The sequence below is a fragment of the Corvus kubaryi genome, unplaced genomic scaffold, assembly GCF_017639235.1.
Source record: "Corvus kubaryi isolate FWS band 111438036 unplaced genomic scaffold, C.kubaryi_AGA036_p1.0 37220, whole genome shotgun sequence".
NCBI lineage: Eukaryota > Metazoa > Chordata > Aves > Passeriformes > Corvidae > Corvus > Corvus kubaryi.
The window spans coordinates 471,033-498,102 of record NW_024581063.1 but is presented as its reverse complement, the minus strand read 5'-3'; the positions used below and the strand labels follow the sequence as shown (position 1 = coordinate 498,102).

The following is a 27,070-nucleotide window of genomic DNA, read 5'->3' as shown; positions in this document are numbered from 1 at the left end:
GGCACTGATGGGCTCCCTGGTGAGAGGTTCATCTCCATCCTTTATTCCCATAAAGGTTATGACTCCCATCTCCTCATCCTCCATAACCCCCACCCTGCTCTGCCTCGTTGTGCAAGTCCCATTTATTTGTGGCTCTGGATCTCCCTTTTATACTGACACAACCCTTGACTCCAAGTAAACTATGAGGGCTAAAAAAAAATCCTCTAGCCTGTGACTTTTGTAATTCTCTGCTCTGTCCCTTAAGGTAAATTGAGGCATCTCCAGTGCCTGGCACACCTCGGGTTGTTCTGACTGAAATGCCTTGGAAGCCTTTGGGCTTTGCCATTTAATGTTTGACTTCAGTGCAGCGGGGAAAGCTGATTTGAGCTGCCTGATCGTTAATCTCTGGGAAATGAGGGCAGCAAAAAGATTTGTACTTGGAGTGATGTAACTGTGTCCTCTGCGTGTGGGTGGGGGACTAGGGGCATGGAAAAGAGGAGGAGGGAGAACGAAGGGATGTTGGATATGTTTTTGTGGAATTTGGCAGGAAAGAGCAGCATCTTTCTTCCCATGACAGCTGGAGTTTTTTTAATAGAGTATTTGTAGAACATCTTAATTAATTATCGCATCCCGTTTTAGTTTGGCTGAGGAGAATTACGCTGAACTTTAGGAGCCGGGCTACACCAGTGCTGTTCGAACAGAAGACTGCTGCTAAACTTATTTTAAACTGACATTTTAAACACTGAATGGCCACTTTCTGTTGCAGCAAATTGCCTTTTTATATTTGCATTGTATTTTCATGCAGGATAAAGCTTCGGTAGCAGTGTTTTCTTAGGCAAGAGAGATCCTGAACTCAACATTAGCACAAACAGGTCTGTGAAATGCAGAGACCATATGAACATTTTGGTGTGGGCAAAATCCGTGCCCAAATAGAGCAATAATGGATGATGTGGTTGCACTCAGATGTAGCAGAGTGGGACCAAGTCATTGCTGAGGCCCTATTTTAACCATCACATTCAGCCTGTAACAGTTTGTCTGTGTTTGTACTGGGCAGGAGCGAGGTATTACATGTGTGTTTCTGAGAATGGAGTCTCAAATTTGCCAAAAATCATCGGAATGACAAAATCCACATGTGAGGTTTGTAGCTTTAACCAGAAGACCACGTTTTCGGTGATGCAGGTGTGAATACATTGGATATTTTGAACCTGAATTGAGTAGCTTCCCCTGACTGTTCCTTGCTTTCCTCCTATGATCCTGCCTGCGAGCCAAGAAAAAGTGGAAACCTACAACCAGTGTTTAGCAGCCTGATTTTATGGCTCTTGAAGCGGTAACGCCGAGTTGGGAGGCAGAATTTGCTCATGACGTGGCTGATCCATCATGTGGATGCATGATGGGCGGCAAAAGCCCAAAAGTCGGGATTTGGGCGAGTCTGGCTTGTCAGCAGGCCAGCCCTCGGGGAAGAGGATGGGCGTTCCACGAGGGTGAAGGAGGTCTGAAGGTTCTGGAGCAGGTGGTGCTGGTGGCATCGGGTTCGAATCTCTGCATCCAGAGATCCGAATTACCAGCGTGGGTGGAGGCGACTCCCTCCGAGGACCTTGTGGCCTCTTGGTGACAATGGTTCCTCAGCAGCTGACCCAGGAGTAGCAAAACCATTCATTGTATTGTCCTTTACCCCCTGCGGGGAGAGCTGCTCCGAAAATCAATTCCCTTTGTTGCTCCATCAAGATCCATAACCCTCCCTGTGCTGATCCCCAAGCCAACTGAGGGTGGAATAAAGGGAGCTCTGTTCCTTGAAGCGATAAGGAGTTAATGTCAGCCTGCTGAGGTGGGGTTGTAATCTCCCTCCTGCATTCTAAATTAATCAGATATTTTCCTAAACGCTTTACTGCTTTGGAATTGAGATAGGCTGTCTCCCATCTTCCCACTTTCATTTTCCCACACGGGCAAATCAAGTCATTTTATAGGATCAGATAGCACTGGAGTGGAGAAGTGCTTTTGCCAGCTTGTATTGTTGATTTTTATGGAGCATAACTTGAATTTATTTCCCTTTATTGTGGAAAAAATGTTTAGAAAGTAAGTTCTGAGCTCTTGCTTGTCTAATAGCAGTTCAGAGGTTAATGGGACAATTTTAAATGCATTTGGATTTCTACATGAGTACGAGACCTCAGACTTTCTGAGATGCACTGATGGTGTTTTAATGATAAGGTAGAGTCCTAAATATGTACATGGTATAATAAATTCACTGAAGCAAAATGGATTTCATTTGAATCACTGGGAAGAACTTGTCCTAAAAATCCATTAATCTGTCAAGAATGAGAATTCTGAATTGTCATCAACCTCCTCTACACTTACCACAGGAAGGGTCAGGTAGATAATTTTCAAAATGAAAACCCTGTAAAAGTATTAGCAGGGATCAAGTGTTCTCCCAGGGCTGGGCACTGGGGTATTTTTTGGATCCTTTGTAGGTATGTTTTTTCTAGGGTTTGAAGCAAGGAATTAACTGTGACCTTTGGCAAAGTTCTTTGGCTTTTGCTGCTTTCCATTTATCAACCACAAGCTTGGTCTAATACCCAGTGACAGGTTTTGGATGCTGCAGGCTTTTGGTTAACAAAACATTTGGAGACACGAAATGAAAAGTCTTGTATAAATGGATATATTGCAATGCACTGCTTGGCCTGTTGGGTGGTGACTCTGGTTAGGAAGTGCCAGTGACAAGAAACAGTCTCAAAATGTGGCTCTTAGATAATAAATAATGCTCAGATTATGCAGAAATAGATAAGTGGCTTTTGATGAGCTGTCCTGTCTCTCTGCGGGTGGCTCCTGCTCGCCCAGATGAACCAGTGGGGATCCCTCCTGCTCCTGCAGATGTTTTAAGGGATTCTGTGAGTACTTAATCTGAAGAGCAGGAACTCTCTACCCCGAGGAGTCGGTTCCATGCACTTGCAGTGCCGATCATTTCTGAATTCCTGATGCATTTTCTTAAATCAATATAAATCCATTCTTTGAGCTGGCTTCAAAGCTGCCTTTGAACTCGTAAGAGTGAAGCTGCCTGAGAAATCCAGATAAAAACAACCCCCTTGAGTTAAATTAATTAATACTTCTAAGTGTGTCAGAAAGAAAAGGCCTTAGTGGGAATGTTGTGGTCAGGGGGAGCCAATCCAGCCCTTATCTGTCCATACCCATTCGCTTCCATTTGGCCACATGCAAGACAAGATCTTTTAGTCCATTTAAACCCCCAACCTTGTGGGAAGAAATTGGTTCCTAAATAAGCTAGATTAGTTGGTAATTACATCATTGTTTTATGTAAGAGACTTGGGTATTTCCATCTTGCCGATAAGTGGGGAGCAAGCAGTGAGTGCTGTGTGTGATGCTCAGGATCTGATGCAGCTGCTAGTTTTGAGTAGTGAGATTAAAAAAATGGATTATCATTTCTGGGTAATTAAATTCTGTAATATCCTTCGCTTCATCCTCTTCTCCCCAAAATAACAGCCCAGTAATCCCTGCACTGCAAAGAGCTGGTAATATTTAAATTGGAATGTGCTAGCACAGCTCTGCCCTCTTGTGTGTGTACATTAATATCTGTGCTGACGGGAGCAGGGAATCCTTTGCAGGCAGCACAGCAGGGAACATTTTAGTGCCAGCTTTTAAAACAGGTAAATTCATTTTTTGAAGATTCTTTGAAAGTCCTTGGTGCCAGGCAAGTTTCTTTTGATTTTAAAGCCTTCAGCTCCAGTTTGTTGGCGTGCTGCATACAGATAAAATGGCATCTCCTGATGGGAATTTAAAAATAATTCTGTAAAAATAGTAAGTGACAAATTTAGGAAGGGTGGGATCCATCTTTCTGCATTGAGATCTCTCTGATGCAGAACAAGTCTCAGCAGATCACCCGTGCTCCATGTTTAGTCAGTGGAAAGGGCATCTGTGCCATTCCCTGACCTCTCCTAGCCACCTGTGCTGGGATGAATCCCTTCCTAAGGATGCCTGTTCCTCTCCTTTCCCTTGGAGACAGCCCAAAGCAAGTCACTCATATCTTCATTTTCAGACACTTGAAGGAGATGCAGCTCACTCAAGAGTCAGAATTCCCGTTGTCTGTGCAGCTGGAATTTGAGCATCTGAGTCTTTCATGACATAATGACCTGTTGGATTTAGCCCAGCTCTCCAACAGCATCTGTGGCACAGGAATGATGGGACTTGCTGAGCATGGAGCAGCTCACCGAGGGCTTTTTGAATAAAAACCATCTCCATTCACTCCTTCCAGGGCCTGTCCCCTCCGCTGCTGACGCTTCCAGCTGCGTTACACACGCTGCAAGTCCTGGGATTTAGTCACTGGTTTATTCATAATTCTCAACAATTTAGTTCCCTGCCTCACTGTGATTCATTTTTATACTCATAATTAGAAGGAGGCAGGGGTGTGCTTCTGTGGCTGTGTAATTAAAGACTGTGTCACTAACACATTTGTGCAGTAGGGAAGAGTGAAGGTGCACAGGCAGATGTTCATTCTGGGATAGACTGGGATTTCCCACCTGGAAAACTTCATCCTGAGGCAATGAGGCTGGAAGAACTCAAACTATAAGGTCTTGTGGTATGGAGTATTGAAATGTTTGCAAGACCAGCTTCTCTATTTTTTTGTGTATATATATATTCTTATAATGTTCCTCCAGTATAACATTCTTTGGCAGTGGATGAAGCGAGGACAGGTTCTAGGTGCTGTTCCTTATGGAGTGGGAAGTTTCAAAGACTGTCATGGCTGGATTGTGGTCCTCTCCCTGTTGGAATTTTATTTTGCTTTCTAAAGGAAAAGCTTTTCTTACAAATGCCTTAGAACAACTTTCGTTTCAATTTCCATGTAAAATACCTCACTCTGTAGACAGAAAAAGACTAAGCATAGGAATTAAAGCCAAAGGAAGGATTAGAGTGGAAATCCCCAAACTACTGTGCTCCTGATGCTGGAATTAATGAGAAGCTGGTTATTTTGGGAATGCCTGGAGCCACTTCGTGAGGGAAATATCTCCCATCCCAGCGTTGCTGTGGGAGGAGACAGTGAGGAGCCAGCAGTAAGTATCTCAGACCACCTCTGCTGTTCATAAGGCATTTTATTGCCAAGCCTTTGCAGTGGTGTGCTCTGCTTCCCAAATCTGGGAACAGCGTTGGCAAACAGACACCCGGAGAGAGCTCAGACTCCACCCTGCCTACAAAAGCACAAGGCATCAAGCAGGACATTGTTTAAACAGAGAAGATGAGAGTTGGGACGTCATGCCAGGGCTTGGATCCTTGGGTATCTCCAAGTGTGGTGTCTGTATTCTCAGGGACTTAAGAACTAACATGTAAAGTAGCCTGGGTTTTGGGGTTTTTCCCCTATTTTTTGGTTTTCCTCTGTTCTGAGCACATCTCTGCTCAGCAGTCAGTGCCGATGGTCAAAATTGGCTCGTGCAGAGCAAATAGACTTTCAATTCTTATTTTTCAGAAAGACCATACTTTTTCAAATTTGTTTTTAAGGGTATTTGTTACTAAATTTCTCTCCAGTGTTATTTGTTTGAATCAAATTGTAGCCTTGAATTGAGCATTATCAGGCCTGAATTAAACTTTTTACGCAGTAATGATCAGGATCATGTACTTGGCTTAACGTGTGTAAATCTCATCCCCCCCCAATGGATTCAGGACTGCACAGTGGTATCTCACCACTAACAGAGATTTCCCAGTAACCAAACTGGTTCTGCCCCTGGGAACCTCACTGGCACTGGGAGGTCCAGGGGATGACAAGCGTATGTTTATTTACAGATCAACCCACTTCACCTTAAGGTTGAACTTGAGCAGCACACAGTAGAAGACAAATAATTGAATAAATTAATTCTATTTATAAGGCAAATGAATTGAATAATCACGGTATTTGTCTCATAAATGAAACCATCTCTCTTTGGAGTAACTCAGAACTGTAAATGTCTTAAATCAGAAAAAACACAAATCTGAGCAAGCAACTCTGTGAGATTTATGCAGTGCAAAGTAGCAAGAGAAAATGCCTTTATTTCCCCATGCCCTAGAGTATAAATCAGATTTAAGATACAATTTTGAACTCTTTCATCTATCCTTGGCTAATTTTCCTGCAGGGGGAGGTGGAGAGTCAGAAACGTTGCTTTTTTTGTTGTTTAAACCACTGTTTTCCAGCCTCCTTCCAGCTTTCCCTGCACCTCGTGGAGCCATTAAACCACGGGAGGCAGCTCTGGGGATGAGTTACGGCTCCTCGCCAGCGCCAGGCTCTGTGTGATGAGTTTTATTAACCCCAGCTGACTGTAAATAACGAGCAACCACACGGCTTTAGGGCTTGATTTAAAGGTGTTCCAGCTACAATTTGCAAACGGGAAAACAGAGGGAAAAGGGATTAAACAGAGAATGGCTGCAACAGAAAGCTGCTCCTTTTTTGTTGTTGTTTGTATCCATTTTAGAGGGATTTGTGCACACAAACACCTCTATTCTCACATATATTCACTCACACATGGTGAGTGAAATACAGCTCGTAGAGGCTCTTCTGAGTGCTGGGTTTTGGGGTTATTTTTCATTATTACTGAGTTTTGAATACATTAACGGCTCCATTTTCAAACTCCATGGATGGATCTGAGCGTAGGAAGAGCAATGTTCCTGTGCTAGTTTTCTTTCAAAGCTCTAATGTATTTATACTGCCACAGTCTCAGGAAAAGAGTCTGAGGAAGGAAGAGGATTTCTTGTTAAATTTGGCTCTGCTAGAAATTTGTAGGATGCTCCTCTCACACCAAGGCAGTCTGTTAGTTTTAAATCTTGATAAAAAGGTTGATGTTAGAGCTTACAAATGCTTTCTATCCATTATCATACCTTGTTTTGGAAAATCCAGTTCTCTGCAGTGCTGTGCTGTTCTATTCTGTAGAAGCTGTTTGAGTGTGTGCCCTATTATTTTAATGTTATTTTTGCCCAGAAGATGCCCATTCCCTCCCTGACACTGGATTTACAAACGGTAGTGGAATTCCTGGCATTGGCAGCTTGTGAAGCTCAAGGCAAAAAGGAGACAGGCACAGATGGGCTCATCCTCCCAATCCATGTTTATTTAACATGGATGTGAGAGCACAGAGCTGCGTTTGGGCTGTAACAGCAGCTATGCCTGAACCTTCCCCAAGCTCTGGGAGTGGAAATAATGGTAACCCTGGCAATAATGTCAGCACACGTCCGCAGGAGGCTGGGCTGGGAGCGCGGGATGGGGCGGGCGGCGCTCCGCAGAGAATTCCCTGCATTGCCCCTCACATGGGGATGCTCTCCTGCAGTGCCAGGTGAAGTGGCTTTATGCCATTGGGAGTCTGCCCTTAAGGCAATGACCAGAGCTACTTGGAAGTGGGGATTGAATCTCCAATCCGATCCAATCCAGTCCAGTCCAATCCAGTGCTGCTGTGTGTCCAACAAGCCTTGCCTGATGATGGGAGCTGATAACCTCCATCCTTCTGGCTTTGCCCCAGCCCAGCTTCTTGCTTTGATTTCTTCAGAGCAAGGTGCAGTGGTTTTAAACTGCCAGAGGGCAGGGTTAGATGGGATATTGGGAAGAAATTCCTGGCTGTGAGGGTGGGGAGGCCCTGGCACAGGGTGCCCAGAGCAGCTGTGGCTGCCCCTGGATCCCTGGCAGTGTCCAGGGCCAGGTTGGACGGGGCCTGGAGCACCCTGGGCTAGTGGAGGGTGTCACTGCCCATGGCAGGGGCTGGGACTCGATTATCTTTAAGGTCCTTCCAACCCAAAGCATCCTGTGATTTTAAGATTCACTTTAAGAAATTCTTTTGGGCTTCTGCTGCCTCAATATCAAAATGTCACAAATAGAGACTTGAGGAGCTGCCTGTGTGTTTGTTAGTTTTGAAAGTATCTCTGTGCTTGGATGATGCTGTTTTGCAACATGGAATTTTGAATTAGAATTTGGAGAGGGATAGCTGAGTCCTTTTGGAACACCTGTCTCATGTACGTGGTACCTACCGTGATGGAGCCAGACTGTGGCTCATGAAGCTACTGCAGAATAAAAAAATTAAAAATACTTCTATTTAATTGCCTTTCCAAAGCTTTTCTGCCCTCTCCTTGTGCTGTATGTTATGTGTGCTTTAGGTTATTGTGGATTTTGGGCAATGACAAGTTCTTCTTTGTGTCTTCTTGAGTCTTCTGCCCTTTTGCTACTCTTGCCCAGGTTGCTGCAGGTTGGGTTCAGAGTTGGAAGGGGTGAACTGGGGCTTGGACCCTTTCCAATAATCTGGATTGGAAGGAGGGCTGGGCTCTGAACTGTTTTTTCCTCTGAGATGACTAAAACGTGTTCTTGAGCCACTTCTTACTGCTGGTGCTTCAGCAATCATTTCCCCTATGAAATCTCTTAAGAGCTTCTGGGGTTTTTTTTCCCCCCTCTTCTTTTTACAGCAATTTAAAGCCCTTTTATTAAATCTAAACCCTACTGTTTGATAGTTCATCTCTAAGCTATAATTACCCAATATGAAAATGCAAGCACAAAATAATTTCCTAGGGAGGTTTACACAAAAGGGAATAACTCATTATTATTTTTTTCAGTCCTTTGAGAAAATCTATAAGAGGATGAATAAAGGGAAGAGTGATGATGGAGCAGCGTAGATACAAACCTGATGATCTTACTCTGATTCTGTCAGGGTTTCCGCTCCAGTGGCTTCCTTAAAGGAGCATTGTCAGAAAGAAAAATCACATTGCTGGAAGTGGCTCGTGCAATCAATCACTGGCCAGCGAGGAGGTAGGGAATCAGATGGATTCCCTTTTGAATTCAATCAAAACACACTTCAAAGGCATTTAATCATATATTTGGTGCCTGACTCCCTGGTGCAGGACTTTTGTAGTCCCACAAAAGTGAGGCCAAAAGACAATTATACAAGTTATAAACTCTTTTTGCTGTAGATACCAAGTTTTTTGATAACTCTGTTTTCCTGGACTGGCCCTTGGGCAGATTGATTTACAGAAAATAATGGCTTTTTGTTTCTTCACTGCTAGAAGGATCTAAACTACGCTTTTCCAACCTGTGCCTGGATTATTGCTAGAGGTGACAAAGAAAAGTGTGTCTTCATATAGCAGTGACATGGGAGAAAGTCCTGAAGGTCCATATGTTGAAGAAAGTGTTTTATTCCCTTTCTCTGGAGCTAGAAACCCAAATAGCCAGGGGTTTGTATTTCCATTTTCTTCAGGAGAATGCAGTGACCCGTGGCACTGCGAGAGCCCTTATCAGCAGGCTGGGGGAGCAAACCTGAGGGAGATAAATGCACCAGGAGCAGGTATCCACTGCTTTGTGGGGAAGCAGAAATGCAGATTAAGATGGTTGCGGCTCTGGATAGGTGTGTAAATAATTTCCATTCATTCTTTCTGCATCTGAATAGAGCATGGAGCCTGGTAATAATCCTTTGGGGGGGGATCAGATATGTTCCTGTGTCAAATTTAATCATGAATTTAGACACAGATTTTGGAAAACATCAGAATTGTTTGCCTGCTTTCAATTTGCTTGTCTTAGGGAGAAAGAAGAAAAAAAGCGAGTCGTGTCTCCTCAGTCAGCCTTGTTGCTATTTTCAAATGAGATTTAGGAGCATAAAATCTCCCCATGTTTTCCCAGTCCCACACAGTTATCCTTAGCTCCGTGTATCACTGGGGAAAGCAGAGCTGCTTTATCTCTGCAGATGTGAGCAGTGCTCACTCCTGGGGCTCATGGTGGCTTTTGATTGCTCCATTTCTCTCCATCCCAGCACTTTTAGGCAACTCTATGGGTTTTCCCCTTTCCCTTTGCAGCCTGATGCTCTGCTCGGCCCTCACTCTGACGTTCAGCATTTCTTCCTTCCCATCCCTGTTCCCAGTAGGCGTTTCCATGGCGTGGGAGTGGAGTATAACATCCTTCTTGTCTCAGAAGTGTGAAAAAGCTCTTTCCTTCAGGAATTAAACAACCAATCCTCTATCCCCTCTCTGGTTTACTGGCCTCTTATCTTAGCCCACAACATTGGTGTATATTTTAACCTTAAATGGTACTTTTTCTTTTTAACCTCCCAGTAAGGCATGAACAGATGGTTGGAGACCCGGGGGGGTGTGTCTGGAGAGCTTTTGATTATTCCCTATTTCAGACAGCTGCAGGATTTTCTAATTTGAGACTGTCAGTGGAATGTTGATGGGTACACAGAGTTTGCAATGTCTGTCCTTAAATCCATACTTACAAAAGAAGGTGAGAAGTGCCCAGGTGTGTCAGGTTTGGTGTTTTACATCAGATAGTGGCACCAGGAGATGCCAGGCAGGAAGGGCACACAAGTCCAGCTGCTTTTATAGAATCCCAGACTGGTTTGGGTGGGAAGGGACCTTAAAGCCCATCTCATCCCACCCCCTGCCATGGGCTGGGACACTTCCCACTGGACCAGGGTGCTCCAAGCCCCGTCCAACCTGGCCTTAGACAACCTGGCATTGCCAGCACCCCCAAGTGCTGTGTTTCTGTCACACCCTGGCACCCTTAATAACATTACACAGGGGAGTAGTTACAGAGTGTCACTGAATTAGGTAGCCCCTGAATGGGCTTCAGATGTGAAATAGTGGGGTTTCAATCCATTTGTGGCTATTTAGGCAGCCTCTTGACTCTTCTCTTCATCCTTTCACTCTAAGGACAAATGGAAAACGTAAAGCCATCAGAAATCAATTAATCTGATCTGGGAACACGCTTATTAAAATGCCTTACTTACAAAGATCTAGGTACTCCACAGCAGAGCAGAATTTGGGAACATCTGGATCCCTGATCTGTGCATTTCTGTAAGCTTAGCCTGTTTGCATTACTCTTTTGTTTGGATTACTTCTTTGTTTGGATTACTCTTTTGTTTGTTTGGATTACTTCTTTGTTTGGATTACTCTTTTGTTTGTTTGGATTACTTTTTTGTTTGGACTGCAAGCTTTCTATTTGTTTTAGGGTAGTTGAACCTTCTTTAGAAGGTATTTGACCTTAAATTGCTAGTGCGCACACTTAATTCTCAGCTCTAATATAAATCTAGATGGATATTCTGGAATTCAAGAAAGAAAAACCAAGAAAATGAGAACGGCTTTGTGGAATGTTTTCCAAATTCAACAGCTGAAGGATGTTGGTTTTAGGAGCTCTCAGTGAAACTGGACTTGATGTGGGTTGGGGGGGGGGGGGGCTGGTGTGCTCCAGAAGTGATTAAAGCTCAGCCATTCCAAAAGATAATTACTCTTGGCACCTGCCTCCCGACGTGATCCAGCCCTTCCCCCTGCAGGGTTTCTTCTTGCTCACCTCTGCTGGCAGAGGGGAGCACGGACTCCCAGTGTCAGCTCCTGAGCCCGAGCATCCGTGGGGCGCTGGGCTCCGTGCCGTGCCCCGAAGGGCTGCAGAAGCTGTCCCTGCCCGGCGTCCCCCAGCTCTGCCCCAGCCCTCGCCTGGCTTTGCCTCTGCACTCGTGTCACAATATTGACTTGCAAACACGGAGCTTTTGGGCCAGTTGCTATGGTTACCCCTCGGAATGGAGACTCCAGTCCCCGGCAGTACATTCCCAGCCTTAATGAAATGCACAGCAGCGTGTTCAACTTGTAAACCCGACGTGGATATCGCTAAGCAACATCCATCCGTGATTTGCCATAATTACTGCTGCGAGCTCCGCACCACTGAAATGCTGGAGCACAAGGCTTCCTCTTCCTCCACTGCATCAAGTGTTTTTCTGCAGTAGCTTCGCAGTCTCTCAGACCTGTGATGTTTCATAGTCCCTTCACAGTTTCAAAGAACTACGTCTGACCTCTTTGAATTATTCACACCTTCAGACCTCTTCTCCCCAATCTCCTTTTGTGTGTATCGCCCGTTTCCTGTTCATTCACTCCCAGAAATTTATCTTAAAGACCTTTGATTCTTCTGCCCTACTTTCAAGATGTGAATCCAACTCATTTCCTCCAAGCTGCTTCTTGTGCATTTGAAAAAATCCAATTCCTCCAGCCAGTGTTGGTGTTGAATTAAAATGTGTGTGTGGAGCTGTTTACTCCAGGAGCCGCTCCAGAAGGAGCCGATGCCTCAAGTCCTTTAGAATCCCAGACTAGTTTGAGTTGGAAGGGACCTTAAAACCCATCTCGTTCCAACCCTCCTGCTGTGGGCAGGGACACCTTCCAGTAGACCAGGTGGAAGGTTTCTGCTTAGAGCTTTTATTTAGTGTCTATCCTGAACACGGTGTTTTATCCACCAGTTTGAGAAGTAGAATAAAACCAGACCCTGGTTAGAAGTCCACACTCCAGCCTTCAAGTCAAATCATTAATTGCAATTTCAGTTCTTGAATGATTTGCCTTGTGCTGGCAGTTGGGGTGGTTGGGAATATCTCTCCCAGGTTCTCTGCTGCTCAGTCTGATCCCCTGTGTTCTGTGAATATTTTCCATCTACAGCACCGGAGCTGCCAGTCCTAGAGAGGAAGAACTGGTTGATTTATCTGCTCTACGTCCGCAGAGACTACGAGGAGTGTAAGGTAAGAGCTGCCTCTAGAACCTGGGAATTATTTTACTGATGTAATGAAAAAACAGTTTTCTTGACAATTTCCAAACCACCCTCTTTCCTGACTTCTTTTGAAATAAGGGAACCAAGAGAAAACCCAAGCAAAATTACTTCAGTGTTCTCCAGTCCTTGGCTACCTTCAGGATCTGAGGGTGCAGCTCTCTGGAGCTCAGGATGTCACTGGGAGGGGAAAAGTGGAAAGAACTGCAAACCTCTGTTGTTCCAAGGGATGGATGGGGTTTTCCAAACTGATAATAACACAGTTCCACGGTGCAGGTTTCTCAGTGGTCCTTCAGAGAAGCTGTGAAAACACTTCAGCTGAGGGAAGCATTACTACCAAGCATAAATAAAAAATATCCTGGTTACTCTTGAGCAAAATTCTTTCAATTTACACATGATCCATGACACGCTTTAATTCATCTTGGGCTTGGTGAGTAGTTTGGGACTGGTTGTTTGTTTGGGATTATAATGGTAAGTGGACTAAGGAAATGGCAAATAGTTATTTAACAGTGTGTTTTCCTGATAAAATGAACACGAGAAGAGGGTGCACCCAGGGGCAGGAGCGGGGGACAAGAGTTGCCTTTCTGATTCTGGCATGTGCAACAAAGATCTGAAAAGACTTTTTGGCTTCTGAAACACCAGGTTGGTCAGGACTTGCCTCTGCTGGAGAGCTCCTGAGGGTGCTTAGGAAACGAGCAGGCTGGAGGAAATTCATTTAGCTCCTAATTAGCAGAGCCAGGGCGTTGTATCATCAGTGCAGTGATTTCCTCTCAGGTGTTGGTTTGCACAGATAGAAACACAAGTGGGACTAGCCCTCAAAACAGAAAATTGTTTCCCTTTTTTGTTGTCTGACTGGAGTTCTTTGGTGTACATCCGTGTGTCGATTGTTTCTGTGGTGGGATGTGGAATCGCAGAGTACAGAAAAGAAAAATATGTGCAGCTTAGGAAACCAGAGAAAATAACAAGATGATATAAGGGCAACACTGACGTCTCCATGTCTTCATCAGTCATGGAAGCAAGGAAATAGCGGGGAAAATTTGAGAGAAGACAGCTATTAAATACTCTTCTGCTTGGCAGGCCAGCTTTGCTTTTCCTCAGAGCTCACAAAGCAGTGTTTCTGCAGTAAAAATCAAAGATTCCAGGACAGTTTGGGCATTGTTAAAATCCATTAGTTTAGTCTCACTAAGAAACAAGGGACCTGTGGTGTTAATTCATTTTGGTCTTTCCCACTCAGTGCTTTGAAATGCTCCCTCTCTAACAGTTTTAAAATCTCCCATAGTTTTCAATGAACTAAAAGCCCGTTAAAAAACTATTTATTTATTGGCATCAACTCCCCAAAGTGAAGGCATTAAAGTGATTTTGACCCTTTCAGTGCCACTCCAGCAAGGTGCCAGGCAGACATCCCCGAGAGTCTGCAGCTGCAGCATCCCCAGGGATGACAGAGAGACTGGCTGGTGTCCTGCCAGTTGTGTCTAAATTCTGTCATCAGCACCTTAAATAAACTTGGGGGGGGAAATCTGGGATTACAGATCATATTCCTCAGCTGTGGGCCTTTTGCTGTGGGACTTCTTAGGGTTTACAGAATGAATCAGATTTCTCTAAAAGATAGCTCTCTATTGCCCTCTCTTGCTCTGAGAATCTGGGTTTATGTAGATGGAACAATCCAGATTATCTGAACTGAGGAGATGTTGGGTATTTCTGAGTCAAATGCTTTATAATAGTGCACTTTGTAACGAGTTATCAATATAAATTAGCAGGTACAGGTGAGGGAAGAGCAGCAGAAGTCCTGTTCTTCCTTTTCCTTCCTCTCTTTACAAGTGAGGAGTGTCAATAAGAACGTTCCTTCTTCTCAATAACAACTTCTCAGTTAATACCTTCTCAAGAATCACTTTCTCAATAATAGTTTTCCTGCCATGTGCTGTATTTGAGGTTCAGTTTTCAGGTCCTTCACTTCTGTTCCTCTCGGAGGGAGGGGATGCTGGTACTGACCATACACATCTGGAATGCCAGATGAACACCAGGTCGCTGCTCACCCAGAAATTATTCTTACCCCCTGTATCTCTTCCACTTCTGCACAAAAGAGGAGTCTCAGAGCACAAATAATGCTCTTGGTTCTTACTCAGGGTGTTCATCCTCCCAAAGGTGGGACCAGCTGTGCCTATGGAATATATCCGAGCTGCACCCACCCCACCCCAAACTGGGAGCTGCATGGATGCAGCCAGCAAGAATTTGCATTTTCATCAGGTTTTTCCCCGTGCACTCCTCGTTTGTTCTTTTGGCTTTCATTGACTCAGCTGCAGTTGCTCCAGTTCAATTTATTTCTTCACAAAGGGCCTGGAGTAGATAGCCTTATCAGCAGAGGATGCTTTCAGAGATGCCTTGTGGCATTTTCCCCAGGTAGTATCTAATTATCTTGGGGAATAGGAATGAACAGAGGAATACTAAAGAGCCAGTGTTCCTGGCACAGAGCCCTGGCCTGTGCACTGTGTGGTTGGGCCAGTCATGGTCCAGTGCCCTTGTTACAGGTGGGGTTGTGGTTTTTGTGACTGGAACCAAATCTCTGGAATCAGCCGTGTTAAAAGGATGTGAGTTTACAATTTTGTCCTTCCAGGCTGTCATCAAAGAGCAGCTCCAGGAGTCCCAAGGGCTCTGTGAATACGCTGTCTACGTTCAAGGTATGTCCGAAAATCTTCTTTTTGCTAAAGCAGGTCACCCCTGATTTGAGATACAGGGAACAATACAGGGGATAGATGAGGGAAACGTAGAATTATGTAAAAAATACATTTTTTTCCCCTGCTCGCCCCATTTAGTTTTGAAGTTTGGGATTTCCACATGAAATGGGCACATTAAATGTCCTGTTTTCTCTGTATTTGTCACCGGTTCCTTCTTGGATTACGGGCTCCTGGCCTTCAGTGCATTGGTGTTTGTTTGATTGTGTTACAGATGCATGTTTTTGGTTCGTTACCCACCCCGGGTGGTTGTTATCTCACTCCTTGCTCCAAGGATGGTATTCCTCTTCCTGCCCTGCCCTCTGGCCCCTAAAAAATGTGCCCCCAAATGTGGCATTCCAGTTCCAAGTGCCATGGTGGCAGACAGTGGAGATTTGCTGGCAGGGACATACTGCATCCTGGAGAGGCTGGGGAGGGGAGAAATCCAGACTGCATCTGTACAAGGAACTGCCCAAGGTTTAACGCTTAAAGGTTTTGTTCTGACGCCCAAATTTCTCCGGGCACACAGAGTCCTGCCTGCAGACACAAACTGCGGGTGCTGCAGGAGGGGGAAGCGCCAGAGGAGCATTGCTGTCTGTACTCCCCCTTCTTTCCCTGCTCTCAGAGGCACGTTTTTCCTGCTGACAATGGATTCATTTGCCTGCTGTATGTTGTCTTACAGCTTTGATATTTCGCTTGGAGGGGAAAATTCAAGAATCTCTTGAACTTTTCCAGACATGTTCCATTCTGAACCCTCGAAGCGCTGACAACCTCAAGCAGGTGGCGCGATCCCTGTGAGTGGTGTTTTATTTGTTGTTTCTCTTGGATGTGCCACCCAGGACCTTCCATGCTTTGTTTTTCTCTTAGGCTGCTTGATTCCAGACATGTTTCCTCCTTATCAACACTTGGCTTGGCTTCCAGAAGCGTGGGTTGTTCTTTAAGCAGAATCTCTGTTATCTGCCTGGCTGCTGTTGTGTTTTCCTTTGGGCTTCAGGCAGAAAGGTGATACTGATTTCAAGGTCCAGAGCTACAGGTGCTGACCTGAGCTGGGCAGACTTGCCCTACAGACCCTTTTCTGTCTCTGGATGTTGTGTTAGGGCACCTGTCTCTTTCCTTGGAGACAAAAGCAGGCTGCAGAGCCTGGGCATTCATTCCTTACATCCCCACCAGTGCCAGGATGGATGACCTTGGTCCTCAGGGGGAGCAGTGCTGAGGTTGTAAACTTCTCCTGCAGATGTCTGGAGAAGCAGCAGATTGGATCATTTCTCACTGGTAAAGGTGATAGTGGCTGCACAGCAGGGTCTGAACACAGGAAAAACATAAGCATTGCAATCCTTCTGCAGGTTTCTCCTGGGGAAGCACAAGGCAGCCATCGAAGTGTACAATGAAGCAGCAAAACTCGATGCGAAGGACTGGGTGAGTGTTCAGGGAGTTGCAGGTCCTTGTAATAGCTGCAAGCTTGTCCCAAGCCAAGGTGAGCTCACACTGCCTGTGGTCTGAGCCCGGTTTGGATCACAGGAGCCAAATCCCACGCGTTGGCTTGGGGCACGGAGAATTGAGCAACGTGTTTGAGCTTTGCAAAGGATCATTTTAACATAACCACATCTGTACTTTAAGGGAAGTATGGGGAGAATTTGGAAACGTCGGTTATTAAAACTTGCTTGAGTAATTGGGAAAGCTTTCATAATGCAAAACACCATATACAGGAGCAGTGATTAAATTAACTCTTATGTATAAAAGGACAAAAGCATTGCAAAGGGAAAGGTGGGACAGTGGGTGAGGGAGAGGCCATGCCTTGCAGCCTTCTGCAGCTGCCTGTTTTGCCTGCAGAAGTGTTTCTAAAGTAGGTTTGCAATATGTGAGCTCATTCCTTTGTTTCTCAGTACATCTAAAATTCAGGATACAAGGATAACTTTGGTGTTAATTCGACTTACCCTGTGCCAGACAACTCACAAACCTTTTGTATCATGAGTCTTTTCCCCACCTGCATTCCCAGTGCTTGGCATGCCTGTAACCCTGTTTACAGCCCGGCAGGCAGGTGCCAGTGGATATTTGGATTAGTTATTCCCAGTTCCTGGCTCAGCACTGGAAGCACATCCAGGCTGTGCTCTTCCCTCGTTCTGCAATCCACAGCAGCCCAGAGTCTCTGATTCAGTTCTGCACAGCTGCAGAGGCTGCGTGGAGGAAAACAGGTTAATGGGGAAATAAGAGAGTTTCCTGTGAAAGGTCAAGGCTGTCTAAGATGGTGAATCAGTGAAATGCTCACCAGAATAAAATCAGGAATGGGAGGACCTTGCTTTTGAGGGATGTGCTGGGGTGGGGAAGGTGCCTTGTGTGTTAAACTGTGGGTGAGGAATTCGGGGCACGGACGATCCCTACAGTGTCACCAGTGTGTTTAGGATCCCTAAGGGATCTTCCTCCCTGTGCAAAACTGTGTAGGATGCCAGAGGGATATCAGATACTCCAGTGCTCAAGTTGTGTTTTGGAAAATGAGGCACATCTTCCAGTTTTGTCCAGCTGGGTTGGACACTGTGCATATCCTACTGATGTACAGCCAGACTGAGTCACCCATGAGGGCAGCTTTCCTGGTTTTAGAGAGTGACACCATGGTGAAGAAACCGATCTGTGCTCCTTGTTCTCTGAAGAGAAATGTCTGGTCTCTCTTAAAAGAGATTTGTCATTTCTGTGGTTTTTGTCTCAGTGGCCTGTAATGTTTTGTGTACAACTCCACTTAAGCTCTGTAGGTGCCTGAAGTAACTGAAATTTATAGGTTTACTTGCTCTACAAAGCAAGAAAGGTGTGGGCAGGCATAGGGCTCTCCTGCTCTGGGTCAGTGTTGTCAGATTTTATATTTCTTACCTTGTGCTGATTTGGTTTTTTGGTTTGTTTTTTTTTTCCCATGCAGGAGATCAGCCACAACCTGGGTGTGTGCTACATGTACCTGAAACACTTCAACAAGGTAATGCCAGTGGGAAGCAGGAAGCATCCCAGAAATGTCACTGTCTTTGGTAGCTTGAAATGGATCATTTGCAGCAAGAGGTATCAAGGAAGTTTTTTGCTTCAGTGTTTGTTTCTGGGAGCAAAGGTTTGTGAGCTGTCTCTGTTTCCATTTGTGTGCTGAATTACTTTGAGTCAGCTGCAAGTCAGTGAGGTTGGATAAAGGGAGATCAGCTTGTGGCAGGGCCAGAGGCTTTTTCTGAAATTTAAGATTTTTCAGAGAACATTGCTGGTTTTAAAGGGAATGCTTGAGAAACGTCAAACTAGACAGAAAATGGGCGGTGCTCCAACAAGAGCTGCTTCTGTCTCTGAGCCGTTTAAAGTCAGACCCAGGCACACTGCTGGCTTTGTAGGAGCAGCAATCCAAGTCCATCCTCTTGAAGCAAGAGAAGGATGGTGGTAAAACCCCAAACCATTTCCCCAGCACAAACTCCTGCACCCCATGCAGAGAGTTCCTGAAGGAAGCCTCAGCTCCTTGGGGCTGGCAGGATTCAGAGGAAAGGAGTTAGGGGATTGTTTGCTGGAGGTGCAGCAGGTCTTTTTTGCCTCCATGGGAAGGTTTTGCTCCTCTGTCTGAAGCTCCTTTTGAACTAAATCTGGAGTTAGTGAAGGAGTTCTGGAGGTTCAAATGCAGTTTTATTCCCAGGTCTGAGCACGCCATTCCCAGTTCCTTACTTAACCATCCCCTGAGTGCTGCTGGTGAGCACTGAGCTGTCTCTAATCCAGCTACTTTGTAAGGGAAAAAACAGCATTTAGACCCTTTTTGTTCCCAATTTGGCCCAGCTCCTCCCTGCTGCTCTTGCTGGTGGGGTGCTGTGGCCCTTGCAGCAAACCCCAGCTGTGCTCCCTGTTTGAGGCATCCCTGTAAAAAACCAACCTCTGGAGTGTGGGTTCACACTTGGGGTTTGTTGGCTGCACTAACACCTTCCCAGCTGGGACCTGCTGACATCTCCACTCAGATTTTCACTTGCTCACTGCTGGAATAAGCATTTGAAGGAAGAAAAAGTATCAGTTCACCCAACAGATCCAGAGCATCCCTCAAGCCGAACAAACTCAAATCCAGGAACAGGCCTGTGCTCATCTCCTCCTTGGGAGGCCATTGCCTCTTGCTTGCCTTGAAGGTGTTGCCTTTTGCTGCCCCTAAAAGCAGGTGGCTGCCAGTGCAGAGCTTGTTCCAAGGATTAGCTGGGCTGGAGGTTGTGTTCCCCAGGCTCAGGGGGTGTTTGTTGGCTGTCCTCCTTCCCTGGCTGTTGGGGATTACTCGTGGGCTGTTGCTTTGCTGAGGGCTCTGTAATCATTTATTGTTTTTTTACTCTCTGTGGTTGTGTTTTTAGGCACGAGACCAACTCAACAATGCCCTGGAGCTCAACAGACACGACCTGACCTACATGATGCTGGGGAAAATTCACCTCTTGGAGGGGGAGATGGATAAAGCCATTGAAATATATAAGAAAGCTGTAGAGTAAGAAATATCCCTTTTTTCCATCTGCCCATTCCCATCCTATGCCAGGAGAAAATTGATTGGTGTCCCAGATCTGAATTGAGGCCATGATTAAAAAGCTAATGGTAATTACGGAGGCTCTGAGCAAAGCTGGCGCTTCCAAGCACATGAGCTGTCTCTGCTCCTGCTGACAGTGTGGCAGGGAAGAAGGGAGCTGTTGGAAGGGCTGCCAGAAAAAAAAGTGGAATAACAAATGGACGGAGATGCCTGGGAGCAAAGTGATCCAAAACTGACTTCCTCCATCCCAAAGGTTTATCTCCCAGAACGATGTAACCCTGACTGGCCCTCCACAGTCACTGGCTGGCTGTCACTTGCTGCTTTCCCTCAGAGCACTTTGTGGCTGAGGGAGATGTGCTGGTGCACAGGGAATTTCTCCCACCCCTTCAGTGCTCCTCAGTGCCCACCTGTCCTTGTTTTAGGGCATTCCCAAGCATTACCAGTGCTGTCAAATGTAGCTTTGCCATGGAGGCCAGCACTGGAAAGAAAATCAGGAGCGTGTTGGGAGCCACTGGAGTACCCATGTAGTGTCTGCTCACGTCTGCCCTCGGCTGCTGCCTGACAGCGGGTGGGGTTGGGCAGACATTTGGACTAATCTAGAATGTCTATTACATAAATAATCCTTGCTAAGCATCTTACCAGGTTTATATTCTTATCCTGGTGCCCCCCTGCCCTCCTTTCTTCTTCATTCCTGTTTATTCCTGGGGTTTTTTTTTTTGTCTCATCTGCCTATTACATTTTTCTTGCTGTTTCCAGCTCCAGGATAGTCAGTTATTCCATGTTTATGTTCCACCAGGCACAGGTGGTTTTGTTCTGGTTGAGGTGTAGAGGTGCCAGTGTAAGTGTGCAGATCAGATTTTTTTAAGTCTTGGTAGCAGGGAATTAAAAGCTGACTCCTGTTGAGGTGAGTGAGACCACAAATAGTGTCTCTCTCTGCTTTCTCCTTTTTTGTTGTGGTTTCCATCCTATTTATTTGGGATCTTTTTATATGGTGAATTAAAATTCTGATGAGGAGTGTGTAGGATCCATCAGGAATGCTGAGGATTGCCTGTCCTACATGGCCCAAGAGGCTTAGGAGGGATGGATTTACAGGGTGGTTTATGAGAGATGATGGAAAATCCCATTTTGTATTTCCAGGTCACTGATTCAGCCTCACTTTGAAGCTTAACAAAACCACATTATCTTATTATGTATCCAGATCTATTTCACAGAGCCTTGCTGCCTTCCCACTGATACCCAGAAGATATTTGGGAAGCTGAGGTGTGATGTTATTCAAAGGAAGTCCCCATGATGGCAGTTGTTCTAATATTTGTTTTTAATAATAACAGTTTAATTTCCTGAAGTGATACCACAGTAATGTAGCATCAGAATTCCATGTTCTGTGTTTACCCTGTTCTGGAAGGGCTGAAAAGCAAACCCAGCCCTTTGGCTTTTGTGTTCCAGGTTCTCTCCAGAAAACACAGACCTCCTCACAGCCCTGGGCCTACTGTACCTGCAGGTACTAAATGCTGTTACTGTTACAAAAACTTAATTATTTTCAATAGAAACATGTTGGGTTTTTTACAGAGTTAATTTCTGTCCACCTTCCCGTGACTTGCACATGCTTCTCTACGGACTGAATTTAACAGGGCAGAACTTGCTTTTCTGTATCTTCTCATTGCTGCTAAAAGCAAGCTGATTCCCTGGACCAGAGCCAGAGCAGGAATTCTGTCTGGCAACCACCCTAACTCTGTTATAAATCCTCCAAGTATAACAAAACATGACTAGGCATTACCTTGTTTCTGCAGCAGGAGTCTTGCAAGTTATCCTGAAAAAGCAGCCATGAAATTGTGAGTGTTAATGCACCATAAAGGAAAATCAGAATCAATTTAAATAACAAAGGTGTGCTTATCCTTGTGTCTGTGAAATGGATGGGAAGGGCTGGATTATTCCAGAAGTAATCTTCCCAAAGAGGGAACAAGCAAAGAAGAATAGGCAGTAGTGCCTGAAAGGAAGAGGAAGCCCTGGAGCTGCTCCCAGGGCTGGAGCCCCTCTGCTCTGGAGCCAGGCTGGGAGAGCTGGGGGTGCTCACCTGGAGAAGAGAAGGCTCCAGGGAGAGCTCAGAGCCCCTTGCAGGGCCTGAAGGGGCTCCAGGAGAGCTGGAGAGGGACTGGGGACAAGGCATGGAGGGACAGGACACAGGGAATGGCTTCCCACTGCCAGAGGGCAGGGCTGGATGGGATACTGGGAAGGAATTGTTCCCTGGGAGGGTGGGGAGGCCCTGGCACAGGGTGCCCAGAGCAGCTGTGGCTGCCCCTGGATCCCTGGAAGTGTCCAAGGCCAGGCTGGACGGGGTTTGGAGCAGCCTGGGACAGTGGAAGATGCCCCTGTCCATGGCAGGGGATGGAATGAGATGAGCTTTAGGTGAATTCAGGTGAAACCACAGAATCACAGGATGGCTTGGTTTGGAAGGGACCTTGGAGCTCCTCTGGTTCTGATCCATAGGATTTAAGCAATTCCAAGCTTTCACATGCTCATATATGGCCACAGTGATGCCCACTAACACCTGCAGTCCATGAGAAGACAAGGGAAGGGTTTGTCACCTGAACAGGAGAGCCCTGGGGAGTGAGGAATTTGTGGTGAGGGAATTGGGGATGTGCAGAGTAGCAGTGTGTAGCCTCTTTTCTGGGATAAAGGAGCGGAGACCTGTGAACCCAGAGCTCATTTGTGTGTGAAAAAGTCAGAGTACAAACTCTCTGGAAACCTTTGGTTGGGTCAGAACAGTGAATCCAGCCAAGTCAAATAAATTCTTAGAATCTGTTCTGTGGATTGTCAAACAGGAACACATGTGTGTGATGGGAGCACCATAAAACTCACTCTTCTCACTGTATAACTGAACCAGAAATTCTGGTGCCCACAAAACCTGTATTCTCCTTCTTAACTCCCCTTACTCCTGAATTTCTGATGCTTATGTACTTCTTTTGCCAGACTGGGGATTACCAGAAGGCTTTTGAACACCTTGGAAACGCACTTACCTATGACCCAGGCAACTACAAGGTACGGTGAGGAGTGGAAATGAGCCAAGTGAACCCTGAGGGGACACCTCCTAAAGCTAATCCCACTGTCAGAGCTCTGCCATCTGCATCTGGGGCCTGGAGAGGCTGGAAAGGACCCTGCCCAGAAAGCTTTTGGTGAAATACATTTGTGGGATGTTTCCCTGGGTAGGGAGTTGGGTGTGTGTGGAGGTAGGGAAAGGGGAGGAGGCAGAATGTGGGATGTTAAATTGATCCCTTTGGTTTTTAATCTGAAGTTGCACCAAAGCCAGGTGGAATTTACTTTGGAAGGAAGGTCTTCTGGATTTTAAAAATCCCAGAAGAGTGGTGCCAGGTCCCTTGTGATCCAAGTGATACTGCATTTTATTATTCTCCCATCTGCTGATACCCTGTGCTTCCAGCTGCTGTGTGTATTTCCTTGGCTCTGGCCTGGAAAGCTGAGCTTGGTATCTAGGTTTCATTCCTCGTTGTGGAACTGCTTCCCTTTTTAGGGCTGTTACTTCATTTCTCTCCTTTTTTTCCCTGTTAACGATGCAGAGCATTGAAATGTGTGGTTGACAAACATGAGTTGTTGTGAAAACACCTTTACACTTACGGATTTTACTTGTCGCTGTGAAATCTTCTAAAGGACTTAACTAGTGTGGTTTAAATATAGTGTGTTGTACTCACTTCCATTTTTTCCCCCATGCATATTCCCATTAATTCGCAGTATCAGCCAGTCAGTGTGAACTAGGAGAGCTTTGCTGCATATGTCTTGCTTGAGTGCATTTTACTCCCCACTTAACTTGCACCAGAACTATTTCTATCTGTGCTTGGTTGTAAAAACAATCTATTAGTGCACAGATCTTTTCAGAGCCTCAGACTCTAAGAAGTACTTCTGTCACCCCAAAAAACACCCTAAACATTTGCAATGTCATGTTGCAATGTTTATGGAATCACAGACTCACAGAATGGTTTGAGTTGAAAGGGACCTTAAAGCCCATCCTGTTCCACCCCCTGCCATGGGCAGGGACACCTTCCACTAGCCCAGGTTGCTCCAAGCCCCATCAGCATGGCCTTGGGCACTTCCAGGGATGGGGCAGCCACAGCTGCTCTGGGCAAACTCATTTCTGAGACAGTTATGATCAAAATAGTGCAGGAAGAAGCAGACTCAGGTTTGTTCTTCACCCTGTGTTCTGCTCTGTGGTGGGAGATTCCAGAGTCCCCATCTGCTCCCACTGTTGGTCTTGGCAGCCCTTAGAAGTGAAAGGGTTGTTCCTGAGATGGTTTCAGTTTAATCATTTTGTCCTCTGGTGTTCTTGCTGTGTCTGAGCAAACGGGGCTGTGAGTGGCTCACTGTTGTCTCGTCCCCAGGCCACCCTGGCTGCTGGCAGCATGATGCAGGCCCACGGGGATTTCGATGTTGCCCTCTCCAAGTACAAGGTGGTGGCCAGCAGTGTTCCTGAGAGCCCCCCTCTCTGGAACAACATTGGCATGTGCTTCTTTGGGAAGAAGAAATACGTAGCAGTAAGAACCCAGTTTCCATTTTTCTCCCATCTGCATCAAATTCCATGCAAGCACAAGATTCCTGTCATGAGGAGACTGTTCTAGCACATTTATCCCTCTTTTTTCAAGGCTATCAGCTGCCTGAAGAGGGCAAACTACCTGGCTCCCTTTGACTGGAAGATCCTGTACAACCTGGGCTTGGTGCACCTGACGATGCAGCAGTACGCCTCAGCCTTCCACTTCCTCAGCGCTGCCATCAACTTCCAGCCCAAGATGGCAGAGCTCTACATGCTCCTAGCAGGTGGGGGATGCTCCGTGCAGCTGCCTGTGCATCCCACCTGGGAATGCCACGGCACAGGCAGGAGCTGTGTGATGAATTAAAGGAAGCACAGCATTACTGAGGAGCTGTTGCCCAATCTCTTCTCTCTGGGGGAATAGAAGGGAAACTTGCAGTCAGATCCAGATGAAACGTGGGACAAGACTTGACACATGTGAGACTGGGGTTGGGTTGCCTAAGGAGTGGGTGTGGGTTTCCAGCACTGGATGTTTTTGGGGTGAAATTAGATAAACATGTCAGAAGTGACATTGCAGGGTTAGATGGGATATTGAGGAGGAATCTTTCCCTGTGAGGGTGGCAAGGCCCTGGCACAGGGTGCCCAGAGAAGCTGTGGCTGCCCCTGGATCCCTGGAAGTGTCCAAGGCCAGGCTGGGCAGGGCTTGAAACAACCTGGGCTAGTGGAAGGTGTCCCTGCCCATGGCAGGGTTGGGACTGGCTGGGCTTTAAGGTCACTCCAACCCGGACCGTTCCTTTCAGGGGGGTTAATCCTGACAGTGCTCCAGACAACCCTGCTGGCACCTGTTTTATGGCATTCAGAATTGTCCTAGAAATGAGCTGCTCGTGAAACTTCTCCTCCTGTGTGTATGTTTTGCTTTGGTGCAGTTGCTCTGACCAACCTTGAAGACATCGAGAACGCCAAATGTTCCTATGAACAAGCTGTGGCCTTGGACAAGTAAGTCTTTGTCAGAGCTGTCACTTGTTTGGTCTTGCTTTGCCTTCCTGCACCTCATTTCCTTTGCCTCTCACTATGCCTCGACCCTAAATGGTTTGCAGTAGGGAAACACTTTCATTCTTGTAGCTGTGCAAGTGACAGTGTTAAAACCATTTTTTTTAAAATTCAAGTTAGCTCTGAAAACTGAGAGAGGATTTTATTTCAGAGCAACCCAAAGCTGTTTTTTGTTTTGCTGTTTGGTTAGTGAGTCAGTGGTGATGACTTTGGATGCCAGCCCTCCTTTTGGTGAATATTTATACACAGTGGAGCAGATTGAATAGAAGAAAACATACTTTTTAACCCGAAGTTTGAGCACAGTGTAGAGCAGTGAGATGCCTGGGGTAGAGTCTGTTCTGAATTGGGCAGAGGGAAGATTTTAGCTGGGAGAGTGCAAGAAGTTTGTATAGAGCAAATAAAGGGCAGCTCCTTCATTAAGAACATCTATGCTTGCAGTCTGAGTCTTAAAATCAGAGCACTTGGTTTCAGAAATGTTAAGCTGAACCTCAGAGTAAGTCATTATTTCAGGCACAAAATCAAAATTATCTCAGATTTATTAATAGTTCTGTTTCTGTCCCCAGTTTACTGTGAATATTTGCACACTTAGACCTACCAGCCCTGCTGAGCCCAGAGTCTGTCTGCAGGTGACAGAGTGGAGCCAAAAGCACTTCCACCTGCAGGGGCCACACAAGGTGGTGATAGATGAGATACAAGGGATAAACCCTTCCCTGGGAGGGTGGGCAGGCCCTGGCACAGGGTGCCCAGAGCAGCTGTGGCTGCCCCTGGATCCCTGGCAGTGTCCAAGGCCAGGCTGGACATTGGGGCTTGGAGCAGCCTGGGACAGTGGAAGGTGTCCCTGCCCATGGCAGGGCGTGGCACTGGATGGGCTTTAAGGTCTTTTCCCACCCAAACCATTCCATGGTTCTGTTCTAATCAGCTTTCCATGCCTGGCAAGGCAGGACAGGACCTTAAAGGCAGCACAGGCTCTTTAGTTGGGGGGTTGTGTCCTCTGCTCAAAGAGGAGGAGCAGTCAATTGGCTCTACAACTTTGCCCAAGTATTTGGCACTCGGGCAATGCTCCAGCTCTACAGTCCAACCAGCAAAATAAACCCTCAGCAAAGCAGAAATGAATTCCAACTGCCAGGGCCTGCTGGGAGGAACATGCAGACTGTGAGGCTGGTTCAGCTGACACGCTGTGGATTTTAGCCAGTTATGGTGTGGCTGAACCTGTGTCCCCACAAGTTTCCTTTGCCAGCGTGTTTGGAGCTCTTTGGGATGAAGGTGGTTGGTTTGCAGAGAGGGAGGCAGCCAGGGGAGGGATTTACATTGTCACTGACACGGGGGGACTTTGCAGAGCCCAGCACTGGGTCTGTCATCAGGAATGCTTTTGTAGTGGCCTGGGTGCCACGCTGGGGGCTGGAATGGAAATAGCTTGGAACACTGTTTAGAAAAAGGTGTTCCACTCCTGGTTCTGGCTTGTGACTGTCCTTTCTGTGGGTATTCAGCTATTGATTTTTCTCTGGCTGTCATATTGCTTCTCAGCTCTTGAAGGCAGTGAAATAGCTCCATCAGGTTCAATTAAATTTAAAACTGGCTGTTCCCAGGACTGTCTGATCTCCTCAGTGTTTTGGCAAAATGTTTCTTCTGTGGTGGGCTCAGCATTCCAGTTTCCCAGTTAAAGGAGAAGCCATGGTTATAAATGCAGTCAGATTTCTTCTAAGAGTTGCCTTCCTTGCACTGGGATGGAGAGTCACCAGGACTGGCGAGTCAGAGCCTGCAGGTTACACTTCATTTATTGCCCAGTGCCAGCAGGGTCCTCC

General features: G+C 46.2%; 1 protein-coding gene across 4 annotated transcripts in view; it reads left to right on the top strand.

The window, feature by feature from the left end:
• Window positions 1–27,070, top strand: part of BBS4 (Bardet-Biedl syndrome 4) — a 35,067-nt gene that overhangs the window by 3,386 nt on the left and 4,611 nt on the right. For 2 of the 4 annotated variants that reach the window (XM_042022700.1, XM_042022699.1), the window contains 11 exons: window positions 12,379–12,458; window positions 15,096–15,159; window positions 15,875–15,986; window positions 16,536–16,608; window positions 18,098–18,151; window positions 19,524–19,651; window positions 21,131–21,185; window positions 22,655–22,723; window positions 24,073–24,225; window positions 24,334–24,505; window positions 25,145–25,214. In XM_042022700.1, the coding sequence (XP_041878634.1) occupies window positions 12,379–12,458; window positions 15,096–15,159; window positions 15,875–15,986; window positions 16,536–16,608; window positions 18,098–18,151; window positions 19,524–19,651; window positions 21,131–21,185; window positions 22,655–22,723; window positions 24,073–24,225; window positions 24,334–24,505; window positions 25,145–25,214 (1,030 nt within the window). Of the gene's footprint in view, window positions 1–12,378; window positions 12,459–15,095; window positions 15,160–15,874; window positions 15,987–16,535; window positions 16,609–18,097; window positions 18,152–19,523; window positions 19,652–21,130; window positions 21,186–22,654; window positions 22,724–24,072; window positions 24,226–24,333; window positions 24,506–25,144; window positions 25,215–27,070 lie in introns of those variants that run through there. The other 2 variants (XM_042022702.1, XM_042022703.1) reach the window with 2 other exon arrangements.